This window comes from Leptodactylus fuscus, chromosome 2 (genome assembly GCF_031893055.1).
Source record: "Leptodactylus fuscus isolate aLepFus1 chromosome 2, aLepFus1.hap2, whole genome shotgun sequence".
Taxonomy (NCBI): Eukaryota; Metazoa; Chordata; class Amphibia; order Anura; family Leptodactylidae; genus Leptodactylus; species Leptodactylus fuscus.
This window is the reverse complement of record NC_134266.1, coordinates 88663365-88691222: the sequence shown is the minus strand read 5'-3', so window position 1 is coordinate 88691222 and position 27858 is coordinate 88663365. Positions and strand designations below refer to the sequence as shown.

At 41.0% G+C, this 27858-nt stretch overlaps 1 protein-coding gene across 2 annotated transcripts in view; it reads right to left on the bottom strand.

Annotated features, from left to right (window-relative positions):
• The window catches only part of SOX13 (SRY-box transcription factor 13), a 42240-nt gene extending 17074 nt beyond the window's left edge, over positions 1-25166 (bottom strand). Inside the window, exons 1-4 of one of the 2 annotated variants that reach the window (XM_075264162.1) lie at positions 24855-25166; positions 6211-6283; positions 2415-2535; positions 261-351 (exon numbers count right to left, since the gene is read on the bottom strand). In XM_075264162.1, coding sequence (XP_075120263.1) covers positions 261-351; positions 2415-2489 — 166 coding nt within the window. In that variant the 5' untranslated portion in view covers positions 2490-2535; positions 6211-6283; positions 24855-25166. Of the gene's footprint in view, positions 1-260; positions 352-2414; positions 2536-3991; positions 4223-6210; positions 6284-24854 lie in introns of those variants that run through there. The other variant, XM_075264163.1, reaches the window with a different exon arrangement.
• Positions 25167-27858: the final 2692 nt, after the last annotated feature.

The window sequence follows — 27858 nt, the reverse complement described above, 5'->3', positions numbered from 1 at the left end:
TGATGCCAGAGCACCGCTCCGTAGAATATTTAACGTTCAACCCTTTGGCACAGGCAATACTTTAACAATGAATAGCCAATTTATACAGTAGCCAGAAGTCCAAGTTGTATATACAAGTCTATGAGAGCATTACATCCAGGCTCATACAGACATGTGAATAGTCAGGTCAGTCTGTCGATCACATGTCTGTCGCAGCGGCTGAATACAATTAATAATCAGGCGGCTGAGTGAAAAGTAGAAGTGTGGGTTGGGAATCCTACCATCATTCATTGTTTTGCTCAGTTCAAGACTTTCTTGTTGTCCATTATGCCCATGTGCAGTATTTCGAGGATCAGACACGCGAGAGGCTTCCTGGGTAAAATAAAAGTGAAATCAGCAATAAGCTCAAGAATTACAAGCACTTAAATATCAGGTTTCCATCAGCAATCTTTGCTATTTTATTTAAACTTCACGTTTGCCATTGGGAAATAGCTGCCAATCTCAAAGCATTCTGAGCTGTCAAAATAGGAGGTTTTATTTCTCTTAACAAGTCAATGCTAATAAAACATTACATTTACTCCATTGTGCACACTAGATGGCATTGTAGTCTAGGGAGAACTTCATCCAAAAGTTAAAAAAAAAAAACCCATAAGTATAAACTAGACAGAGAAAACAGAAAATTAAGAAAATTGTTATTCTACCAAGAAAAAGACACTGTAGTAGAAGACGAATTACTTCCTGTGATGATTTAATAACAAAACCAACAGTACAGAATTTCCCATGTAGGTTTCCAAAATTTCTAAATAAAACATCAGCAAGCATTACATTACATAGACTAATTATTATTGTGGGTTCTAAACTCACTGAACATTTTTTTCTGTGCTATTTAAAACACCGCAAAAAACCCCAACACACACTGTGGTCCTCCCATATACACTTATTCTCAGTGAAGCACTGCTTTTAGGCCTTACTTTACAATTCAAACTTGCATATAATGGGATGCATTTGTCTAGAAGAGGTCTGCACGTAGATGCGCCACCTCCCCAGTTTTGCGCCTTATTTGCCACTTTTCACAAGTGACACTTAACTCAAGCCAGTTTTCTGGAGCGAGTTATACACAAATTCTACACCAGTTCCTGACTGGCATAGTCTTCCACTGTGGTGCATTCTGATTAAGAGGCCAGAGTTTCTGGATACTTCCAATGTGCCGTGCACCAGTCAAGACCTTTATTAAGGCTGGCGTAAAAAATGTCAGTCTTAATAAATCTACCCCAATGTCTGCAAATAGTCTACTGATTTCTAATTAGAAATGAGCGAACACTGTTCGGATCAGCCGTTCCGAACAGCACACTCCCATAGAAATGAATGGAAGCACCTGGCACGTACACTTTGCCGGCGGCCGGTCGCCGTACCAGTTGCTTCCATTCATTTCTATGGGAGTGTGCTGTTCGGAACGGCTAATCCGAACAGTGTTCGCTCATCTCTAATTAGAATCCATCAGCCTTTTGTCTGAAAGCATAATCTTAAAAGGGAGGCTGCTGTAGTGGAGTTGGAGTAGGTGCAGGTTGCTCCTATTAAAGTAATAAGAGAGGCGCTGCAGGTGGTTCTGGGCAATTGCCGTGCTGCTCCTTTAACTTGAATAGGAGTAGACTCAATGCATTCCCCTTCACTGCCCCAGCTTCTGGTATCTGGAGGCTGCCATAACAGCTGATCTGTGGGGGTTCCAGGTGTTTCAGTTTTCATACTGATGACTTATCCATAGGATCGATGATATGTGGGATAAAACACATAGTGGGCTGCAGCAAAAATGCACTGTGAGAAAAGCCACAACTGCAACGCATCACAGTTTTTCCCACAGTGCCTTTCTGCTTCCATTATACTTACGGAAACGCCAGCAGTCTCCCAATTGAAATACTGCAATGTTACACATATTATTTCACAATGTGTGAAAGATACATGAATTTCCTCTTCAGTCATGTGGCTTTAGCCTTAACTAGCAATAAGACCTGGTATAATCACTGTTTTAGTCAGTGGAGCTCCTAAAGTAACTTTTATGCACCATGTCCCTTTGAATATTCAAGACTAGCGTTTTCCACTTTGGTCTTGATAATCTGTGCTGGTGGTAAATCTACCCAATTTATGTCCATGTGTAGACACCGAAACCTAAGCCAGCTGGCATACATTTCTGTCCTTACACCAGAACTCATCATTCATTCCAGAAAACTGATGTCCAGGGTGATAAATCTGGTGCAGTCATTGGCTGAGGCAAGCACAGCATGAAAACTATTTTGTCCCCAACAGCGATTACAATGACGTACACCCAAGTATTGTGACTTGAATTGACTTAGGACAATAATAAATCTACCCCAAGGAAAGTTTAGCCAGGAAGCAAAGCTTGTGTGAATATATCTTCACAATACTAATGCCTGACTCACCTGAAGAGATGAATCCTGTAAAGTGGCTAAATTATTCACATGTTTTAAGATCTCATCTTTAGAATCTTCCTCCATCTTTGGGCAGGAACCTGCTAGAGAGACCAACACCTTCAAAGCGACACTGCAAAACAGGGATCAAAAAGGGTTATGGAGTTGGATATCTATATCTTCTGAAAACGGAGAAACGTAGTTAATTAAAGAGGTAGACATATACAATAATGCCTGTAACAGGCAGGCAAATCTTGAATTGTATAAAAATAAACCACCAGCAAAGGAACGGTAGAAATACCAACTCCATGCCCATGAGTAGAATACTGCTGAAGGATATAATTTAAATTTTAATATTACAAAAGGTAAGGCTTGAGTAACGTTACTCTCATTATACTTTGCAGTGTCCCATTCATTACATAGCCCATACTTTATTGCTTGCTGTGGTCACGCACCTTAAGTCGGTGAATGTTTCACTATTTATCATAAAGATGCAACATGGATGGTACAGATCCTTCTTGTGAAGAGTTTGTGTCTGTAGGGCAAAGCTCCTTATGATCCCTTATAGGTTACCTTCCTTCTTGATAAAAGCCGTTGTGTATATTTTCCGAAAACTGACATTTTTTGGATGGGAAACCTGTCATTTTTTAGGGAAAAAAAAACCCGCCCTCTACTTTTGTGTCTGTGGTCTTTCTCGGACTGAATGCCTATCCTTAAGTGGATGTCCAATTCCCAGTATTTCCACAATCGGTTATATAAAGGTGCTGCTCACATTCTCCTTCACAGCTTCATACACAACTCTTACATGAATGAGAAGGGAGAAAGTTCAATCAAAGGAAATAAATTCAGAGCTCAAAGTTCACAGCTATTGTCGTCTGTCACTGTGCACATTGTTTGTCCTGCCTATTGTCCTGCTTCTTGAGCTGCTGGGGAAATAAAGGAGGAACAGAGAGCTGGCTATAAGGAGGAAAACATGGTAGAGTAAAGAAAAACATATGTGGAAATATGACATGAGATAGAACTACAGATATTGAAGATATGTGGTACGGCTTACACTAGATCATAGTGTTAATACAACTAATTGGAACATTACAAGGATTTACTAAACATGTAAAATATTGATCATGAAGTTAAAAATAGCACAGTATATAACCAACTAATGTCTCCCTTGAATCATTTGCTGGCATGTGTCTACTCTTTACTCAGATCATTCCTCCTCCTTAACACCCTCACCTCTGCAAGGAGCTTTGCTGGCACAATATTGAAGGGAGTGTAAAAGCTTCCCAGTGGAGGCAAAGCAAGGAGAGGCCACACAGCAGGGGGCAGAGGAAACAGAACAATGAGCGGACAAACTAACAAAGGAAGTATGGCAAGAACACAATGGGGCATTGTGACAATGTTCCGCTGCCAGGAACCTGTACGCTCACACATCGTCATGTATCATTTAACCACATACAGTTTTACCTCCAATGCATGACTCACACACCTATAGGTCAGCGATAATGACAGACACACTAATACATCTTTCTAAGCGGCCGGATGAAATGAGTGGACTTCTGAAATGTGATAAGAACCCCTCCATACATTACCAGTGCTATCTCATCTGCTTATTCTTCTCTCCCTCTCTCTCCCTTCTCCATTCTCTCCATTTTCCACTCCCTCCCCCTACCAATCAGGCCTGTTCCTGCCCTGCAGGTTGCTGTGGGGACTCTGCCTTTGCTAAGGATGGCATTGTTAGAGTACAATGACTTCCCCCACCCTCACTCCATGTACTGAGCCTCTCCCACATTCCTCACACTCGGCCGCTGATCACCAGGGAAGAGAAAACACAAGGGACAGCTCAGAACACCCATGTTAGTGACAGCAGTCAGATACAGATATGGGTGTTCATATCATTTAGTCTTCTTTCTTTCTCTTGCTGTGCTAACATTTACTTTGCTTATTATTTATTCTTTGTGCTGTACACATTTTGCACATGAGCGTCTGCAAACCTGGTTACAGAGAAACACAAATTCGTATAAGAGTTTTCCATTTAAAATATTATATTTCTGTATTCTCCATGTGAAAGATTTTATGCTTGGAATATCTATCTATTACAACTTTTGAGATGTATAAAAGGGCATTCATGGTATGTGGCTCGATACAGGGAAAAGCATTCTAGAAGATTGGTATGATGTTATATGAAAGTCAGAAAAGCAAATGTTCCTGTGAATTTATCTAAATCTCACAAACCTGGGCATTCATCCCACACTGTATAGTACGTACGGCAGTTTTCTGTGGCTCCCGGCAACTTAGATGGTTTATCCAGGCTTTTAAAATTGAGGGGCTATCCTTCATATGTTGTATCAATAGGGGCCCGAATCTCAGTGCCTGTTTGAAGGGGCTTTAGCGTTCTGGCCTCTTTATTGTTTACACCAGTCCATTTGTATATGCTGTATACCAAGTAGCTGTTGGACAATCCATTTAACTGTGGTTGAGGGACTTTATTAGGACTTCTTTTAACTCTTATAGTACAAGTTTGCGTCATAACAGAATTCTGTATAACAACTAGTGGTGGATAATGTGCAAATAGCTCTACAGAAACTAAAGGGGTGAACTGACGTTTATGTGTCCATCTCCTGGGACTCCCTGCAGTCCAAAGCAGTATGGCCAAACATGATCCTAAGTTGCGGTATTACATGTGTTCGAGTCAAATGAGAAGTTGACTATGGAGTACATGCTGGGCTGAGTTTGCCAGAAAAGGAGCAACTCTTACCTAGAAGTTACTCACTTTGGGTCCATTCACACAGAGGAAAATGGTGAGGAATTTGGTGTAGAATTGCAGCGGAACCCATTGAAGTCAATGGGAGGCTTTTTTTTTTTTTTTTTCAGCGCTGAAATTCCACACCAAATTCTTCACCATTTTCCTCCATGTGAATGGACCCTTTATCTGCTGTGCAACACCTTCTTATTAGCCAAAGTACATGACGTCCATATGCTCTAATGTCTTTACAAGATAACCCCCTTTATAAAGGTGTAAATAAAACAACTATAAACAGGTTAATTCATTGCAACACAACATTATGCATAGTAAGTAGCTGGAGAAATGCGAACGTGGTTGTCCAGAAATTGGTGCAATCTATCAGGAAGTACAAAATAAAAAAATTAAGCATAATCATTCCATTGTCTTCTGCAGGTATCACACCAGTGCCTGAATACTGAAAATCCTCAGCCTCGGGGTTACCGCTGGCAAGAAATCGCTGATCTACGTGAGTGACATCATCAGTCCCACTCCAATTTGGTCTCAGACACGTTAGTCTGAGGACTTCTGGCATTCAGACATTGGCGCTAGACTGACCAGATATTAGCGGCAGACAACAGAGAACCGGGAACAAGAGAATATGCTTCATTTTTTTACATTTTATTTTATACCCCCTCCCCAACCTTTTGACAGGTTGCTCAAATTCCTAGTCATTAACTGCACCACAACAGCTACAGAAAAACAATGAACAAACTACAGTTTCGGGCAAATTCACACAAAAATAGTTTTTAGTACTGCTTGGTCTAATAGTATGGCAGAGGGCCCACTGTAATATGAATACCCCTATATGAAACAACATTTACATGTACAGCGACTTCAGGGAGTAAGGGAGATGTCATTCATGCTCACATGGTGTGACAAGTGGGCAGTGACTACTTAGGTTTATTTACATATGACTTTTTATGCTTTCAATGCAACAGGAAGATTACAGAGGGGCGCATGACTTCACATGACACGACCAGTATTTTAAAGGTTTCCTTTTAAATAAATAAATATATATTTTTTTACCTTTACTCTTGTAAGCTTCCAGAATATCATTTCAATGCATCCCGCTCAACTGAAGAATCCATTCAAGAAAACACTACAAGGAAAAAAAAAAAAATTAAAATATTGCTTATTAATGCATACTGAATTATTAGCCAAGACCTACGATCAATAGGTTACCAACTGCAAACTCACTCCTGTGTTGTTGTCTAATCTTCTAGTCATCTAATAGGCCCTTGACTTTGCCCATTACTAACCTTCCCCTGTGCAATACAGAGGCATCTGTGGTCAGAAAAGTTACTACTGACAGCAGAGTGACCAATCCTCATGCGGTCTTCACTGCTATTATGCAAATGGTAGAATATTTTTGTTTGGCCTAGTTCTACATATTGATCAAACACGGTACGTGTGCAATATATGGTACTGGTTTAAAGCTCCTGCAAAATAGTATGAGCAGATCAGGTGCTAAGCTATTGGAGACATAAAAGGGACCCCGAGGATGAGACGGAACTGATTAATAACCATGCCTATGCATGCTGCAGTTTATTAATAAACTATATATATGTACAAAAAAACATTATACTGCATATGTGACTTATTTCCATTACAAAAGTAAAGAAACCTGATGGAAATAGGGGTGAATACACAAGGACATTTGATTGCTGTTGAAGTCTGTTGTTCTCATCCTATGACAGGTGAGCGCATTGGACATTAATAGCAAAACAAACAACTCAGGACATTCTGGTGACAGACCCCTATAAGTATTAGGGCTGTGAAGGTGGAAAACATTACCAACCATGTTTTCAAGATATAATTGATATTGTATAATTAATGTATAGTCTGTTGCATATTTTCTTTCATAGGAATTCAATCACTAGTTTTTTCCTGAATTACAGTATTTTTGCGGCTTCTGTCTGACCATTTATGAAGGCGTTAGGGTTGGAGCAGGAGTTGGAGTCGGGCTGTGGTTGGTTTGGCCTACCAATTCCATAACACGTGTTTAATTGTTACAATATTAAAAGAGAAACAGAAAGAACACTCTTTTGATCAGCAACACTATATTTACAGTTCAGTCATAATCCACAAACACTACCAAAATTAAAGACATAGTAAAGTATTTTAGCCAAATGAAAAACGTGAACAATGTTCCAAGAGACATTGAAAAGAAACAGCAGCTGGAGAAAATCTAAACAGTATCCTTCCAAGTGAAAAAAAAAAACCCAAAACACAGCAGATACTTGTGGAAACTTTCCAAACTGTGAAAAGTCATTTTACCAGATGACAGGTGCCATCAATGCAAGGGCAAAGGTCATCACAACAATATCTGCATCGCACAGGCCAAGGCAAACAACCAAACAACTCAGAATTGACTGAATCATGGCAGACTGTAACCCCGAGGGCAAAAGAAGAACAAATTACTGCTAAGCATGGTTCTACGTTGAAAGGAAAATTTTTAAGTCAGTTTTGTTTTGAGTCTGCGATCGCACAACTTGCAAGAAATGTATCAAATGTTGCACTAGGTTTGATAATCTCCTTGCATCTATTATGATAACATGTCTTCCTAATATGTTATTCCGCTTTTTATGCCACCTAGTCACTGGAGTGACATAGCCACAATTTTTGCAACTCTTCAAAAAGTAACCTTTGATACATATGGTGTACAGCTTAAAAAAAACAAACCCCCCCCCCCCCACAAAAGACAACAAGCACTACAATGCTGGAGTGCAGAGCTTTATAAATTCTCCCATTGCGTTTCCAAAGTTGTACTTCTTAGTCTATCTTTATTTCCCACACAATGCTGCTGAATAATGAGGAATTCTGTAACTAATGTTTACATACGGCTGAAGTACTGATATAACAGTGACACGACATCTGTAGAAGAGACATATTCGTCCTACTAAGGATTTTGTCTGCTATAATACTCACTAGTTTGGGAAAAACAGAACCAAGGCAGACAGCAAGCAGAGATCTTGAAATATATAAAGTTACATACACCAATACATGTGAAAATTCAGCACGTTACCAGAAAGTTACAAAAATCACATAAAAAAAACAAACAAACAAAGCATAGTCTTTTTTCGAGCCTTGAGTTTTTTATGGCCTCTGGTTGGTAGTGACTAAACGGGACAACTGTCCATACAAGTTTATGTATAAAATATCTGATTTAGAAAACCATTTAAAAAACAAACAAACACACACACAAAAAAAAAAACTATAAACCAGTAGTATCTAATATTCTAGTGTCCAATTATGCTATAAAAGCTTTAAACGTAAAACCAGATCTGTATGATTTATATGCAACAAGTAATCCATGCTATCTCCTTATGAAAGTGTCACACGTAGGGTCCTTAATATATTCATTTTCAACTGTTTATATGCGTTAATACTGACGATGTAAAAATATTTAAGACCTTCATATTGTCCAAAGCCAAAAAAAAATAAATTGTATTATTGTTTGTTATCACTTTTGACAATAGGTTCATGGTTGGACCCTACGTATGACACTTTCATAAGGAGACCATAAACCTATTGTCAAAAGTAACGACAAACAATAATACTATTTTTTTTGGCTTTGGACAATACCAAGGTCTTAAATATTTTTACATCGTCAGTATTAACGCACATAAACAGTTGAAAATGAATAGATTAAACATCCATGATTTTGTGAGCATATACCATAACACATATATACACACACTAATAAACCATCCGTTATAGAAAGGATTGTTCTCTGAGAAGCTTCTTACACAAGAACCACAAAGTCATTCAGACATCTAATCATTACAAAAATAATAAACTATAACTTTTTATTGGCTGACTACGCACATTGAAAGCTCCTTACCTACAATACAGAGCTGGCTGGGTTACTGGCTTTGTACTGTTTGAGCCAATATATTCTTCTTTATCTGTAATTGGGGGCCCACCATCTATAACATCAATGACGACTGTACCTCCTACATCGCTAGTTATTCGTGCGCCACGCTCAGACAGGGACTAGAAGATGTTCTTCTTATCAGCGATTCCATCTATCTGCTCCTACCTAAGATGGGGCAGGAAGTGGGCTCCGAGGCGATTTCATCAGTTTCCTACCCCTATTGTAAAGCCTATAGATTTGTATCTATGATTTATTCACACTACGGATGATACTGTACAGCAAAAAACTAATAAGCTAGACAATGCTAATATTACAGCAAACCTGTCGCCATGAGAATGCAGAGTCTGCAGATAGCTTGTTATAGAGCAGAAGGAGCATAGCACATTGATATATGTGATTTATTTAATTTAATTGATTTATTTACTCTATTAGAGATGAGCAAGTAGTATTCGAGCGAATACCTCCCCTGCATAGTTATTGGTGTACTCGGACGAATACAAAGTGTTAAACGCAGTAAAAATTCGATTCCCCTCCCACTTTCCCTGGCGCTTTTTTACACCAATAACTATGCAGGGGAGGTATTCGATCGAATACTCGCTCATCTCTACTCTCTATGTTTATAGAAGAAGTCTAAGTCATGAGGGCGGTCCTATCAGTGACTGAGCATACAAGGATAACAGTACTCATATAGTCAAGGAGGAGGTCCCATCACTGACTGCCATCTACAGCTGTATTCACATTTGTGCAAGGTTTTTATTGTTTATGACTGTGTTCTCTCAGGTTATAAAGCTACATAGAGCTACATGAGGGCATATACCTTAAACAATTGTGGTTTCTAACATACAGGACTCAGCTGGAGCATTTCCTAGAAGTGTGAGTGCCGCTCTATATTACAAGAAAATACTGTTTGGGAAAGAACACAGTAAAACCACCGTTTTACAGGTTCAGATGAAAAGAACATCTGAATGTCCAAAAATCTACATGAAGTTTTGAGTTACTCAAACAAATGTATTCCTGCCAATCCCAACAGTGTGCTGTAAACACCAGGCAAATAGTGTCCGCGCTGTAACCATTCACTGCTAGTGCAGATATTTATTCTGCTTTGTTCTCCTGAAGCCGCTTGTGTATACTTTCTGAAGTTGTGCAACAATAGTAATAAATTCCAGGCAGGATTATTTTACATTTAGCCCGAGCAAAACAAGCAGAAGAAGACATTTGTATCGCAGCTGCAGCACTACACGAAGAACTCTTCATAGACTTTACCCGCATTGTGACCTGGAGAATCTAGGGCGCTTTGTATCTACATAGCAGATGAGATTGCTCCTTTGAGGGTCATCCACGCGTGAGGCTTTGGTATCAATCCAGCTACTTGTGAAGTTCCAAACTTCTTTCATCTCTCAGCACCTCAACTGCTAATTCTGCATTGCTCCGACACAGTCTGTACCTCTAACTAAAGCTCTACAACAGACTAAAACTTCTCAAAAAAAAAAAAAATAAAATAAAAACCCCAAAGAAATTAATCATTTAATTATTCCATTAGAAAGTATTTTATGTAAATATAAATATCACTATGCTTGATTACGGTTTGGATCTGGATTAACACCCATGAAAGAGAGTCAGTCACATGTAGGTGAATCTGACTATAGGGGGGGGGGGATGAGATGCACCCGCACGTTAATATTTTTTTTTTCATTTGCGCGTGTATTCTGTAGAGATTCGTCACATGGAGACTTTTTAATGCAATGGTAAAAATTTACTATTGTGGTTAGAAGTTCACACAACTTGGTGTATCTAGTATGAGCTAAAGTTTTTCAGACTTGTAACGGGCCCATGCACACAGAGTAAACGCGCGCTCATTTTTGCATAATACACGTGTAAAGAATACACGTGTAAAAATCAGACTTCAATGATATTTTTGGCACATTTTTTACGTGTAAAAAATGTCATTGAAGTTAATGGGAGTCTGAATTTTAAATGTGTAGTCTTTTTAGGAAATTTACCAAATTCAGCACCATTTTCCTCCGTGTAGATGCACCCTAACTATAATAGGGGCAGAAAGTCCGCAGAGGAAAACTTTTCCTGTTTTTTTCCACAGCGTTTTACTACATGGAGCCTAAGGGTGCATTCACACTGAGTAAACGCTAGCTTATTTTGTAGAGTAAAATTACACTTGTAAATTTTGCTATCCCATTGACTTCAATGATATTTCTTTACAAGTGTAAAAATACGCCTGTAAAAAATACGCCTGTAAAAAATACGCCTGTAAAAATACGCCTGTAAAATGTCATTGAAGTCAATGGGATAGCAAAATTTACAAGTGTAATTTTACTCTACAAAATAAGCTAGCGTTTACTCAGTGTGAATGCACCCTTAGGCTCCGTTTCCACGGAATAATGCGCTGCTCATTCTGACACATAAACATGTGTCAGAGTAAGCGCTTCACAACAGATCCCATTGACCTCAATGGTTGCCATCTTATGCGCGCTATACATTGAAATCAATGGGTTAAAAAGCCTCCCATTGATTTCAATGTGTAGCGCACATAAAAGAAAACTCATTGAAGTCAATGGGATTCTGGTTTGAAGCACTCACTCTGATATGTGTTCACGTGTCAGAATAAGCGGCGCGTTACTCCTTGGGAATGGAGCTTTAGGCTAAAGCCCCTCGTTGCGGAAACGCAGCTTTTTTTTTTTGCAGATTTTACTGCATTTTTTGGGGCCAAAACCAGGAAGAAGAGCAGAAGGAAGAAGTATAAGAACTTCCTATATATTTCCCATTCCTTTCCTGCCATTCTCGGCTTTGGCTCATAAAAACGCAGCAAAGTCTGCAACAACAAAAAAAAAAGCTGCGTTTCGGCAACGTGGGGCTTCAGCCTTAGCTTACATCTTTTTTCTTTTTTTTAACCAATTATTTGGTGGTTTCTTGCTAGCTTGTTTAGGCCGGTTTTACACTGTGCATATTTTCTAATTAAGAGTTGCATTTTTTTCTTATCATTTGCATTGGGAGAGTTTAAACATACACAGAACAGATTTGTTGCAGAAATGTCTGAGTACACTATTAGGCCGGGATTATTCGCCTCAAAATCCTGACCAAAAAGGCGGCTCCCATTGAAATCAACGGGAGTCGGTCAGGTCTTTTTCCGTAAGCTGTTTGTTCCAGCTAACGGAAAAAAGAATGGACATGCCTATTCTTCAGGCCGATTCGCCTTAGATTTAGGAGAATAAGAAGAGAAAATAATTATACAATGCCCCAAGCAGAGATGGTACAGTTTGTTGCTGCCTAAATGATGCTGTGCTGATGCCAGAGCAAAGATAAGGTTACATTTAGCACTTAATATTGAGCCTTATCAGTACAGAAAGGATCCTGAGCTGCAGAGACAGAAGTGCAGTATACATAAAAGACGTGCAGTGTGTTTGGGTTTAAAAAAGCAGTTATCTTTGGAATCCTGTCGACCCCATAGACTATAATGGGTCCACCAGGTTTCTTTCCACATTTTTAAAGCAGAATAGGGAATGGAGTCCCCAGGTGGAGACCGTGAGCAGGTGTGAACTTAGCCAGTTTTCTGGTATTGAAAAATTAAAATGGGTCATCAGTACCAGATCAGGGTGGGGTCCAGCTGTTGTACCTCCACCTATTAGCTGATTCAGCTGCCGGAAACTGTATACAATGTATATAGCCCTGCTCATAAGCCAATGGGAGCAGAGCTGCAGTTTCGACAGCTGAATCGTATAAGGGTGTTGTATTGCTTTTATTTCATTTTAAAGCCTTCTCCTGCTGCAACAAAGAAAAAAAATAAATAACCATATATTATCATCACAGACAAACCTTTACACTATTGTTACATATCACAATAAGTGCTGAAAAACAACAGAGGCTGTAGGCAAACTAAAGGGGTTTTTTGCACTTTAATGCTTCTTGTGATACTCTATAGCTGCAGGTGACAAAGGGACAATGGAGAGATGTACATCATTTCCACCCTTTACTGTCTTAGGGTGCATGCACACTACGTAACGCCGGGCGTGTATGAGAGCCGTACACGCCGGCGTTACAGCAGGGCTGCCGAGCACTTCCCATTCACTTCAATGGGAGCGCTCGTAAACGCCGCTGTTACGAGCGCTCCCATTGAAGTGAATGGGAAGTGTTCGGCAGTCTGCTGTAATGCCGGCGTGTACGGCTCTCATACACGCCCGGCGTTACTCAGTATGCATGCACCCTTAGGTGTATTCATGTGGGTCTGGTGCGATGACAAAGCTTCAATAAGATCTTTGACACAAAGTAACTACCACATAAAATATTCCAATATCCATTACAATTTCATAAACTTTAGCTAGTGAAGACAAGTTTAGTGAGAAAACTTAGTTTATCAGCATGACACCCATGTAAACCGGCATCTGCTGGTAGTCATCCTCTCATCTATATATGTCACGTCCATGCTCAATAATATTTATGTGTAAATGCATAAAGGAAAACTACAAAAATCCCTATTATTGATACATAGAAACATGTCTTACTGGGCTATATCATTGATGTGAGATTTTCCAGACCCATTTATACCTAAATGGTGTAGTCACACTGCAGAAATGATTGTATCTACAGTTCCATATCCGAATGGTGTGGTTATGGATTCAGGTGTATTGGTTTCTGAGAGCCATATTCAGATGAAACATCTGCTACATGCTAATCTACCCCAATAGTCTAAATAGGTAGAAGATACGCACACGGTCTAGTATGCCTTTATAAAAAAAGGTTTTACCAAAACTAGATTTTTAAAAATGTGTCAGCTATATCATGGTGGGTAATGTGCCAAATCTTATCCAAAATATAACAGAAGAATAGGTAGGTAAATCTGTAATGTTATAGGCCTCTCCTCAATATCACTGGTAGAACTTGCGGCAGAGGGCCTGTCACTTCTTCCTACAGGTCTCTTTCAGTAAGCATTTATTTTACTCTTTAAATAATTCTGGAACAACTTTTGTTATAAATTGTGAGGCAGGACTCATGAGGTCACCTCCAGGCTAGCTCTACGTGGCAATGTTGAACACAACTATTCTATATAACAACAAGGCTGTGTAGTTGGCGAGCCAAAGCATCAACTCATTTTTCCACTCTTTGACTACTTCATTAATGGCTGACTGTTTTTCCTAAATTCTTGTCAATAGCAAAGCAGGAAGCCTTAGAAGCAGAGATATCACCAATCTAGTCAGGCCAAAGTGGTTAAAAAAAATAAAATAAACCCCACACACACACACCACACAGTACCGGTTGACATATCAGGCAACAATCCAGAATGATTCACAATGTCCAGAAACATCAAGAAGACGTCAGAGCAAGTAAATAGGTGTGGCAGCCCCCACATCTAGAGCAAGGAAGAGTCCAGGGCTTTACCCATACAACACAGATTTTAGGTTATTCCAGGCATCAAGTAAGAGATCGGGGTAAACATTTCTAAGGCGCCATGAAAGCAGGAAATTTGGGGCAAAAAAAAAAAATCAGAACATCAATTCGCCATAAACCAGCCATGGCCAGGTGCTCTCCGCAAGATTTCAGACAGAAGCATAAAAAGAATTATCATAAGAATTGTCCATGAGCCGAGGACCACCTGCGGAGAGTCACGGAAAGACCTAGAATCAACAGGTACAATTGTTTCAAAGAAAACAATAGGTAATGCCCTCAGCCTCCACAGCTTGTATGCATGCTCATCACTTAATGACTCCATTACTGAACAAAAAGCTTGCTCAAGAATGTTTCATGTTTTCTCAACAACATTTAGACAAGCCTGAAAAATACTGGGAGAATATAGTCTGGTCAGAAGAGATCAAAATTGGACTCTTAGATGCCATGATATACAACATGTTTGGAGGCCAAAAAGCAACTGCATATCACCTCAAAAACACCCTACCAATAGTGAAATTTGGAGGTGGGAACATCATGGTATGGAGCTGTTTTTCAGCAGGCAACACTGGCAAACTTCATGGAATTGAAGGAAGGATGAATAGACGAATGTACAGAGACATGCTTGACAAAAATCTGCTGCCAACTACAAAAATTCTGAAGATGAAACGAGGATGAACATTTCAGTAAGACAAAGATCCCAAACACACAGTCAAGGAAATTGGTCTTGGAGAAAGAAAATAAAGCTGCTAGAATGGCCGAGCCAATAACCTGACCTGAGTCCAATAGAAAATCTAAAGTTCAGAGGTTATAGAAGGAGCCCACTGAACCTCAGGATTTGTAGAGTGCTTGTGTGGAAGAAGAATGGGCCAAAACAGGAGGTGCCTTGAAGCTGTCATCACAAAGAAAGATTCTTGTACAAAATATTAAATATATTTCAGTACTTTTTTGAGTGTCATTTCTCATTATTACACAATTTATGGACATCTATGGTTTCTTTGCTTGTGTGTATTGGATGGTTGTTACCGACATCTGAAAATCTGATGTTAACAGCACCTTTGACATGTTCAGTACATATTTCACCCACTGCAATACCGACAAAAGAGCTGAGAGAAGAAGGCTGGACTAGCATCATAGATCACTAGAATGAAAGAAGATCCAGTCTCCTGACTAGGTTTGGGATGGGAAAAAAAAGGCCAATGTAGGAACTGGATATTCCAGCCCAGGTTCCCCCTTGTGCTTATGACTTGCCCCTTATTAATCCACTCTCAAAACATGTAAATAAAGAACCAGAAGGTTGAGTCTGAAACCTGAGGAAAGAGCTACCATTATAAGACTTGATAATGACCAGAGGAACTTTGGAAAGTATGTGGGGTCAGTGAAGCTGGATGTGGCCTACTTGTTTCAGTCCAACCCCAGGGAATCAGAAAGACTGTAGCTGTAAGTGCACAGGTAGGAACTTGCAGCAAAGTTCGGGACAGATTCCGCCCCCAAATCTGACTCCCATTTAACACAAGGCCGGATGCTGAAAAAAAGGATTAGCGTTCTGCTCCATCTTGCTGCAGCTTGAGACTCTCTGTAGGCACATTAAACGGGGCCTAATAAGCAGCGGAAAGCCGCAAAGGAATGCTGAAGTAGAGAAATTTCTGATTTTTCCACTGTGTGAACACACCCTTAGGCTCCGTTCCCACAGAGTAACGCGCCGCTGATTCTGACACGTAAACACGTGTCAGAGTGAGGCACTTCAAAACAGATCCCAATGACTTCAATGGGTGCCGCGTTACGCACGCTACCCATTGAACTCAATGGGAGGCTTTTTTCCTATTGCTTTCAATAGTATTGTATTGTATTAAAGACTTCACTTTAGGCTAAAGCCCCAGATAACGGACCGCAGAAAAAAAGCAGTGTGATAAAATCCGTGATGGAAACCGCAATTGTTTTGGAAGCTGCAGCATTAACGCTGCACATGTTTTTCTACAGTGTGAAGCATGGCGTTTTTTTCCTGCAGAGCTTTTCAATGAAAGTCTGCAGAGGTTACCTCTGTGGACTTTTTGCTTCCATTATACAGAAACCACTGGCATTTCCGTAGGTATAATTGACATGCTAAGAATTCCAAAGCTGCCATGGTTTTGGAAATCGCAGCATATGCGCTCTGTGTATTTTTTCGCAAAGTAGGGATGGGATTCGCTAGAATCCCATTCACTTTGCCGTGAATGTAAAACACCACTGTGTTTTCCGCCAAGAGCAAGCGTTTATACAACATAGGTCCCTGGCCTTAAAATTTGTTTTGTAGTCTGACTGTAGAAGAGCCCGTGTTGGATTCCTATTGACCCTGAATGCAGTAGGCGGTGGCAGCGTGGTGTGCTGTGCGTAGACTTGTGTTGGGGTGTGATATATGCTTAATTTGCAGCCCAAGTGAAGAGTGATTAAGGGAGTGAAGTATATGGACTGCTTTGAGTAACAACCACATGAAAACATGAGTAACTTTTCTAAAGTAGTAAATATATAAACAAGCTATGTATTATAAAATAATAATAAATAATTTCGAATCTGGACTTTATATATTTAACAGTTCACCCGAAACTGACCCCCTACATCAACATCATAGCACTATAATAAAAAGCAACAGTACATGCAATACGATAAATAAACGCAAAGCACAAGAAAATTCTAAACTCTTTGGTAAGAATATGTCAACTCTGCACTGCACCTAACTATACACGCTTTGGCACAGAAAAGGTCATACAGACTCTAAGGGGCATATTTAGGAAGACTGGCATATTGAAGATCAGTCTTCATAGGCCTTGAAAAGCTTCCTCGTTTAAACATTTTAAAAGTTGCAAACCTGCTTTTTTTTTTTTTTTTTTTTTTTTTTAAATCAGATACGTGGCACAAACATAATACATATATACTTATAAATGTAATGAAACTTGGAACAAAGTTGACCACACCCACAAACAAAGACCATTGGCCATGGAAGGGGGAGAAGGGGCTTTAGTGCCTTTTTTTTGGCCAAATACTGCTTATAACAAGCTACATAAATGGAAACTGAGGAAATTTATCAGCCAAACAAAACAGTAGAATTCATTCCTTCAAGTACTAACATAAGTCTCATTGAAGTTAATAGAGAATTTGACTTTCAGTGCACACAAGACACAGGAACAGGTAAATGAATACAGTTTAGTTCTCTAAACTTAGATTAGAGAGTATTAAATGGCGTCAGATTTTCAAGTTTAACTCGGACAAATCTGACACACTTTTAGATAGTCTAGTCTAAATTGAAACCCCTTATTAGTTTTCTTAGTTTCCTACAAATTTGGCCTTTTTGGCACATTGTGTTGCATATGAAGACGCTCCCCTTTGGACATCACACTCACTAGTGAGACAAGGCACAGACACTGCTGAAGTGGTGTCTAAAGACTAAAGGTCCCATGTAGAAACATGCAAAAATAATGCAGTGTGAAAAAAACAAAAACAAGCACATAGTAAAAAGGCAGTGAAAAACACTGTGGGGAAAGAAAGCTCCTGGGGCCTCAGCCTAAAACACTTTAAAAATGTGGTCAGGCATTTGTTACAGGTTTAGGGTTTTTTGGGAGTTTTTGTTTAAAGCAAATTACGCCTGAATGATGACACATTTTCATTAGTTTATCTGCCCTGCTGTTTAAAGGGGTATTCCCACGTCACATACTCACCAGTCTTCGTTGCTGTAAATTCTTCTTTCTTCCGGCTTTGTTGTGTCATTGGTGGGTGGGGTTTACATATGTAGAGCCAGCGGCGAGATGCCGCTGGCCCTGCGTGCACGCTCATAGATAGTGAGACCAGTGTAGCCTTCACAGTGCGACTACAGACCCGGCATCCGCTGTAATAGAGAGGCGGATACCGGGGAGTGTAGACGCCGGCACAGATGCCTGCAACATCGCTATGTGCCTGCCCTGCATGACAGGAGCCCCCCAAACCCCCCCCACCCCCGGAATAGCAGCATCGCTCCTGCCGCTGCTGGCTTCATGCAGGGCAGGCACATAGCAATGTTGCAGGCATCTGTGCCGGCGTCTACACTCCCCGACATCCGCTGTAATAGAGAGGCGGATGCCGGGGAGTGTAGACGCTGGCACAGTCTGTATTGGCAGACCCTTCCCCCCAAAGGGTAAACAACCCCCCCCCTCCAGGCTCGCTCCCGTGTACTTAGCCCCTCCTCCCTCCCCCGAGAGCAGCAGATACATCACTTGACTTATGACCAGATAAGTCAAGGGATGTGTCAAAAAAAAAAAAAAAAAAAAAAAAAAAAAAATGAATAAAGTAAGATAGTGGACAAACAAAGCAGTTTTGCTGAAGCAGTGTATTTAGGAAAAGTCTTACATCCACATTATCAAGCAGTATAGATAGGATCCTTGTGATGGGAAAACCCCTTCAAGTTAGAACAGTCATATGACAGAGCAGAGGACCAAAAAAAGGGGATAACTCAGAGTCAGTGAGAAGATTAGCTTCATGACAATTTACATCATGTACCTTTTTAACGGGACTTAAAATAATTGTGGGAGTGCTTGCTTATGACGAGATATGGAAATCTTAATGTTGGCATAACCTTTCCTATCGCAACAATTCTCCATTAGGATGAACTACAGTCCAATGAGTTTTTCGTTTTTGCCTTCCCCACCTTATAAGACTAATAAAAACAACCGCTCGTTTTCTTCGCTATTACTGTAAAACACAGCGATTTACTGCTGCATTTCCGCAAACATGCCAAAAATGCTGTATTTCCACAACTTGTGACCTTGGCCTGAGGCTCCATGTAACAAAACAAAGCTTTATTTAAAAAAAAAAAGTTGCAAAAAGCCAGAGCATTAAAGCAGTTTCTTTAATTCCCCTATAAAATCTATAGGGAAAATGCTTGCGACTCTGCAGTTAAAAATCAACATGCAATTTTTTGAGAAAAAGCATATTTTCTGCAGTTCTTATTTGCATGATATGTAGATGAGATTTTGCTAAAAATCTCATTCACTTTGCTAGTTCAGTAAAATGCAGCATTTTTTTCTGCTGCATTTCTGCAGTAGCCATAATAGCAGCTTTGCTGCTGTGGGGGACTCATCAATATGATAAGAGTATGATCCCTACATTATAGCAATCAGATGTTCAGCCTGTGCATACAATAAAGGTGCTGTACCCCAGTATACTCAGTAGTACTAGTGCAGGGTATTACAGCTTTATCCCTTTAATGTAGAGGTGTACAACAGGATGAGCGCTTCCATCACTTGTCCCTCCTCTCTTATGAGCAGTGGGCCTATGGAAATCTGGGTAACAGGGATCAAGTGCTTTATTCCAAAATAGGCTGGTTCACATTTTCGTTCAGGTTTCAGTTCGGGGAGTTGACTTGGGGACCCCCGAAAGGAAACCTATACACATAGAAAAGCGGTTACCTGGGAAAACACGAGGACACCTTAGACTATAATGGGGTCCATGTGTTTTCCGCCCCGAAACATGCAGAGAGAAAAAGTCCTGAAGCAGCACTTTTCTCTTGGCAAATTTCATGCAGAATCCAAACAGAAACCACATGGACCCCATTACAGTCTGTGGGGTCTGCGGATTTTCCCAGGTAACTGCTTTTCTAAGTGTATAGGTTTCCATTTGGGGGTCCCCAAGTGGACTCCCCAAATGGAAACTCAAACGCAGATGTGAACCAGGCTTTAGCCTAGTGGTTAGATATTACACATGGAATTCATGATTAGTATCAATGCATTGACAAATCCTCCCAGTGGATGGCGCATAGAAGAGAATGTATTAAACTTGCCATACAAGTTTTTTTGGCACACAGCCATTTCCACCAAAAATATCTGTAATAAAAATGCATTGCTTTTCTAACCTGTTCACCAACTTTCGAGAAAAGGTGGCAGAGCAGGGCAGGTGCAACAGATTAATATTCGCCAGAAAACTAGCGGGAGTTATAACTGAAACCTATGCCAGTCCTATAATTGGGTTAGTAGAAGTGAATCTTGGTGCATGGCCCCGATTTGTGCCAAAGAAGATCCACTAGGTCAGAGATTGAGGAAGTGGATGCCTTAGGCCATTAGGTTTACTATAACTCATGCCAGGATTTTGGCACCCAGAACCTCCTGGGATATGCCAGATTTATTAAAAGGCTCGTAATAGTTGATGTAAACCAGTGGTGAAAATGATTATAGCAAGTAATGGCCAATCTTGAGAAATTCTCCCATTCTATATACATTATGAGGGAAGGAATCGCCATGTGTATGTTGTAGTATGTCATTTATTTATTTCATATTTTTATTATTATTTTGGTCAAGCACCATGACCACGTTTGAACAGATTATTGGTGGAAATGTCACAAATCAATCCATACCAATCTGATACTGATGACCTTTAATATTGGTAAGGGGCCTCTTGGTGTCGCCTTCCTCTAGTTATATAAGAATATCTCTTCTCTGAGTGTCAGTAAAAGTCAACCAAAAAACCCCAAAACCCACTAGCAGTGAATTTCCAGATACACTGGCTACTGGCCACCTGGAATTGTTCCATCCTGATATCTATGCAAAACTGATTGTATACATTTTATTCCAAAGGCAGTAATATTCATCCGGTATCCTGCTATCAGGAGTGAATATAGGGGTACAAATGAGAGAAGAGCACATAATCTGTTTGCAAGCATCTCTGACAGCTGCTAACAGTGCTGAAAGGTTTTATGAGACTCTCCGCAGAAGTCTTCATTCATCTCTCATATTAGGAAGAACAATATATAGTGCACAGAGAAAGCCGTGTATGCAGCTGGTTCCCACATCTGTCATGTTACATAGAGCTGAATCTCATGTGCATACTCAGTATATACAGAGAATACTATTTCACCAAGCATTTTACAAAGCTAGAGAACAGAGATTCTTTTCTATACACATTTCACTTACTGAGGTCTTTGACTAGTGGCATTTTTAAAATGTATGGCATATTCTATATTATCACCATTTACAGCTAAAGGGGAACCTTGAATGACAAGTCTATCCTGTTGTATGTGTACATCACTGTCATACTGGGATGATACATAGGTTATAATATTGCAGCCGTTTAGCGATGCCACTTTGTTTAGACGTAAATAAAGCACATGGTATATTTAGGCAAATAAATTGTGTGCATTACAAAAAACATCTGCAAGGAGTTTGTATGCTCTCCCCTTGTTTGTGTGAATTTCCTCCCATACTCCAAAGACATACTGATAGGGAAAAATGTACATTGTGGGGGCTCACAATCTACATTTTAAAAAAAATAAAAATTGTGTACCTTGCCAGTGCATATTCTTACAAACAGTGGGGGAAGTTTGGCAAATAAAATACACTTAAATTTGGTCTCAAATTGGTCCCCAGAATATTGCTGGCTAAAAATATATGGTATATATGTATATCACCGCCATTAATGATGGAGTGTTTACTGTTCCTAGCATAACATCTTGAAAACCGTAACTGTCTTCATGCACCCTTTAACACTAACACTAAAATTCTCACGAGTACGGCATACAGAAGGGGTCTCAAACTCGTGGGGTGTATGGGCCGCACAAAGAAGTTTGACAATGAGGGGCTGTATTCCTTTTCAAATTTGATACAAGACAAAAAAAAAAGTAAATTACTATAACAATACTACTTTACTATAGTAATGCCGCTAGGTTTAAAATGACCAGAAATTTCAGAAATATAGTGCTTTCATAGACCTACATAGTGGCTCTGCCCTTGTATATAGTACGCCGACGCACCACAGTAATAACATACTGTTCGGTCCCCCATTTAAAAAAATAAATAAATCCTCCTACCACCAGCAATCCAGCAGCATGGGAAAGAGATGCCTCCCTTCCAACATATTGCACGCTGACATGTCATCATTAAAGTTAGCCACCACACTCCTCCTTCAGCCTGCTCTCTGCCGTCCTGAGAATGTCTTAGGCCAGGGTCACACGGGAATTCTTTGGACCGGATTTTGAGGCGGAGGCTGCCTCAGAATCCAGTCCAAAAAACAGCTAGCTGTGACTGGATGCCAGTGCAGTGCACCGGCATCCAGTGGTGGTATTCCGCTCCGGATTAGGCCCAAATTAATGCGCCTATTCGGGTGGAAGTGTTCGAATCTGCCTGAGGAAAGGGCACGTCACTTCTTTTTTCAGCAAGCGGGAACAAACCGCTGACAGAAAAAGAAATCCACTGAATTCAATGGGAGGCAGTTTTTTGAGCCAAAATCCTGACCAAAAAAACTCTGTGAACCCAGCCTTAGAAGCTCTGGAGCACCGCAGGCCGCAGATGGCAGACTTCAGAGAATTGTGTTTGAGACTCCTTGCATACGGCATCCAAAAATATTACAGCTGAGCGGCAAGTGTTTTTGAAAGGTTTTCTCCAACAAAATAATGGAACGATTTGATAAAAATTCAATTAATCCTAAGGTGACCATAAACCTTATACATCAGTCAGCCAAACACTCCTTGGGCCAACAGCTACTCCTCCCGACTCCCTTATACACATGTATGCTCAGCTCCCTGAGGGGAATAAGCAGCTGCCAGATACCACTTATCTTCCTTTAGAACAAGAGTATTGGGCAAGTAGAAATGAAACCAGCCGGACCTTTCTTATTCTGCAGTTAGGGGCAATATGGGGCTCCACCCTATTCATATTCTAATATTAGGTCAGTCCTGCCAATCATAAGTGGATGGCCACATTAAGTGTGTATGAGATAGGAAATCTAGGTTGTGTGTCACTATGGTGACAGGGACAATTTTGATACAATGCTACAGGCCTATACGTAAGTGCTACATAAAGGAGAAGAAATAAATAAAACGAGTATTCTCATGGAGGTTTGCTTTCATTGATGTGTTCTGATGAAAAAACAAACAAACTCATCAACAGAATGCACGTGATGGAGTATAAAGTATAAGTATATTTCTCTATGATGTTACCTGTGAGGACATAAAGCAGAAATGTGGACACTGACTCCAGGATGAGCAGTGAGCAAAGTATCAACATATACAAAGCAATATATGATACAATATAAACAGATACCGCTTAGATTGGCATCTTTCTATAGCAGCTTTAATTACTAGAAGCCTATATCACATATATACAGTAAACACAAGTCACGTGTTATTAGACATAATAATACTACTGTCTCACCATACTGTAAACATTAGTCATTACTATGATTGTTGCATCATTCATGTGATTTCTGACACATCACATAAGCAGGGCCCCTAAACCGAAACATCAATGTGACCTAAGAGTCCAGGGTTAGGGGTATGGGTGTTTGCCCTGCTCCTCACTGATTTGTCAAAAATAAAGACCCTCTACCTCCCTTAGCCAGTGTACAGGGCTGCTTCAGGAGAGCTGGAGGGCCAAGTATTGGAATACGTTTCATTTATATAGAGCCAACATATTCCACAGCACTGCACAATTCATAGGGTTCAAATACAGACAAGACAAACACATTACAAAGAGTCAATTCACACAAAGGGACTGAGGGCCCTGCTTGCAAGAGCTTACAATAGTTGCCATGTAATAGTAGACGCCATGTACTAGTACGTAAATATGGAGGTGCCAACACCTCCTCCTCCTGCCACAGTGTTTCAGTGACCAAACCAAGTTCTTTCGAAAAGAAAGGGACAAACCCTTTAACTAGAACGCCACACTTTTCTACCATTATGTGTATAGGCGACAAGTGTTCTTATTGTACTACACAGATCATGATGACACTTTGACGTCTAATGTCACTTTAAATGCAATAGCTATAATTTTTCTAAAATGATTTAGTTTTTGATACAAATATTGCAAATTACAACTAAGTATTATACAGCAAGCAGTTTCCTGGAAGTAACAAGTATTTGTATGTAGGCTCAGGATAGCATATGTCTACCAGAAACGCTACTACACGTATGACATGTATGAACAGCAAGAAACACTCGGACATTAGAGAAGGGTGCAGTCAGATAGTGACATATAGTGGGGTGCACCAGGTAATGCCAGACTATACTGGGCACAAAGGGGTTATGTGGCAGACTTACAGTGCACGCTGTATACATCAATATTGATAAGTACAGCACTAGGTCACCAACTATCGCCCCTATTACCTTATGTTACTAGGGAACCCCCGAAAAAGGTTTCCAATCCTAGGGCACCCCAAATGCCAGGATGGCACAGAAGTGGGCATTCTAGTCAGTGCTATGGTCTGGCTCAGATAGCCTTACTACTTTGCCAAGCATCTCTACAGTAAAGTGAGGGGTCTTATTTTGGGGACCAAGGCTGGAGCTGTGGGGGTACTACCGGACAATACAACGTGTGAATGGAGGACGCTGTGGGCAATTCGGAGAAAAGTTGTCCCGGGCACTGGCAATCTCCCCGGGTCCCTCAGAGCAGGCGAGTCCCCCCATACTCACTGCCGGGTCCGCTGTCAGCTCGATCACGCCGTAAAGTGTCCGTCTGCTGCTGTCATAGCACCGGGTGTTACCGTGTGTGCCCGCTGCTCCTCGTCCGTGTGTCGCCGTCGCCTGTGATCCTGTGGGTGTGAGCGCCTCTCCTGGGATGTAATAGCCGCTTCCTGCCCGCCCCCTGCCGTGTATGTGCGGAGTTACCAATCAGGAGCGCATCGCCCGCACACTCAGCACAGCTCCACTCTGCGCTCCCGTGCAAACAAGCGGCGCTCACCGCTCCTGACAGGAGTCCGCACGTGTTATTTACTATGGAGGGGCAGTCACGTGAGCCGCGCTCTCTAGCATTCTGCTAATGTGCTATAGTCTATCATACATACGGTAGAGTGCCGGTGTGAGTGCGCCCGCAGCCTCTATAGCCTTGTGAGCGCTTGTGTCTGGGTGTGTGTCCAGCTAACAATTAACAAAAGCCCAGAGCAGCCTCAGGAAAACAATGAACAATGGCTCTTTGAGAGGAGGGAGGTGAATAAAAGCCCTTTGTTCCTCTGTCCATATGATGCTCACAGACCCTATTACTGGGAGCAGCAGGAAATGGCTCAGTCCCTCTACACTGGGGGAGGGGGCACATTCCTGTCCCGTGAGGGACACATCAAAGGGAAGTGGGGGAGTACTGAGGGAGAGAGGCCCCTATATGTGTGCAAGCAGCGCTTAACCCGTGCCGTGCCGGGGCCGCCCGAATAATCACCCATTGTGGCCGACTCGCCCAATAAGTCAGTGCCGCTTTTATGATCTGCTTTATTGCTGTGACCTTTGGTGCCAGGTGATTGTTGTGCAGCTCGGGAGGAAAACAAAGGTCCATGGTCCTGGAAGAAGCCCTGCTGTTTATGAGGTGGCTAGGGCCCTGGAGCGAGGATACAATAACTCACTGCTCATATGTGTGTGCCGAGGAAGGCTTCTGACAGCTGCTGCAGAACATTATTAGTCCTTGTGTTACCTTCTTCATTATGCTATTACGTTACTGTAGCTAGCCATGGGAAAGCTTTCTGTATGCTCAACATCCTTTTAAGACGAGTTGTCATCAGGACTCTGGAAATGCTGGGTGACAGGACTTATAGGAGAGCGAGACAACTGCCAAAACCTGCACCACTGCTACTAACTAAGGCTACGTTCACACCTGTTCCAGGTTGTCTGTGTAAATTCGTCAAAAATCACCAGGTGATATAGTGAAAGATTCAGGGCACATAGATTTAATGTAAGGTGACGTCACATTTGTGACTCCCTTTTAACATAAACACCAAGACACGTATATCGTCACACAGATGTCTCTGATGGATCCCATACGCTGACATTTGTTACCTATAGGATTCTATATATAACAAAAAAAACTATATATTTAACATACACGCTTTTTACTGGAAACAGCTGTATTGCATAGCATGGTTAACTAGCTTATTGAATGCTGTTTTTTGTAGTTTACTGCTGTATATCAATAGGGAAAGACCAAACAGCTCCTCTTGTGGCCTCCATCGTTGCAGTGTTTTCCTATGACCGTCATGGGAACATAGAGGGAGATTTATCGATTGCTCTATATCAGTCTTCTGCACCAGACATCTGCCACAACCCCCTGCACCTCCTGCATCACATTGAGCAAACGTGGACCGAGTAGGGCTGGGAAGCCTCGGCCCAAAATATTTATTATAACTTGCACCCACTTTCCGGAGCCACATATATCTCTCTTTCCTCGTCCTTGCTCGCTGGATTTCCTAAGTGTAGAAAGAATAAAAGATGGAAAACAATAAACATCTGAGATATACTTGAACCTTTCCTACTCAACTATATATGAATATGCTCAACCTATCCTGCTTCATTATATACTCCCTGCAGATCAGCCAGAATTTTCAATGTGACAGTTTCCAGTTTGTGTCTTAAAGTGTTTTTCCATCTATAGACATTGAATAAGACACATGAAGCATATTAGTAATTGATATGCAATTAGTGTCTGTGATAGAAAAGGCCCTTATTTCTCAGGAATGCCATGGTATTATTTGCTATACCATAAATGTCTGATTAATGGGTCTGACAACTGCAACCCCCACCAGTCTCCAAGCACCAAGATTTGATTTCCAGCAGTACATGTTGTCAGGGTCTGGGGTTTCTAGGTGGGGTGTCATAGACACACAAATCCAGTTTTTTTAGTCCAAAACAAAGGTAGAGTTTATTTTCACTCAAAAACGGTAGTGCAGCAACAAAGGAAACAATACAAAAGTGATTACCGGCCCGGCTAGGCTCTAACTAAACATAGAATAGGTTACCTCACCTAGGACAACAGAAATCAAAAGCCAGTAGAATCATTCAGGACACATCTCCAAAAATAGGACCTCTTTCTTTGGCCCTCAGCCAAGCTCTGCCAAAGTCTGCTGCAGGAGCTGGCTTCTTAAGCCTCCTTGACGAGGAGACTCTCTGCAGCTGAGTCGCTGCCAAACATCCCCAAAGTGTGGACTGGAGGGGGGTGGAATGACAGGTCCCACTACCAACCTACCTGTCATTCCTAAAAATCCAGCCCAGTAATCGGAACTCTGAAATAACCCTCAGCAGACAATAGTTATCTGCTGAGAAACGTTCTTTCTGGAGTTTTCTCATCTACCCACCTTAGTAGTCTGGATGAGATGTACACCCCCTCCATTACCTGACCAGCCATCAGCTTACAATGTTTATTTCTCATTATGGTCAATAGGAGATACAAAAACAGCTCAGCCATCTATTTGAAACACATAAAAACAAACAAACAAGAACTGTAGGGCCCCATGTAGCGGACCTCAGCGAAAAAGCGCTGCTTGAAAAAAACGCTGCAGCAATACATTGCGGGTTTTCCCACATATCGTTTCACAGAAAGTCTACAGGAATTTCCATTATACCTATACGGCAACTACCGGCATTTCCGCAGGGATAATTGACATGTTGCGATTTCCAAAACTGCTGCGTGTATTTGTCCGCAATGATTGGATGGGTTTAG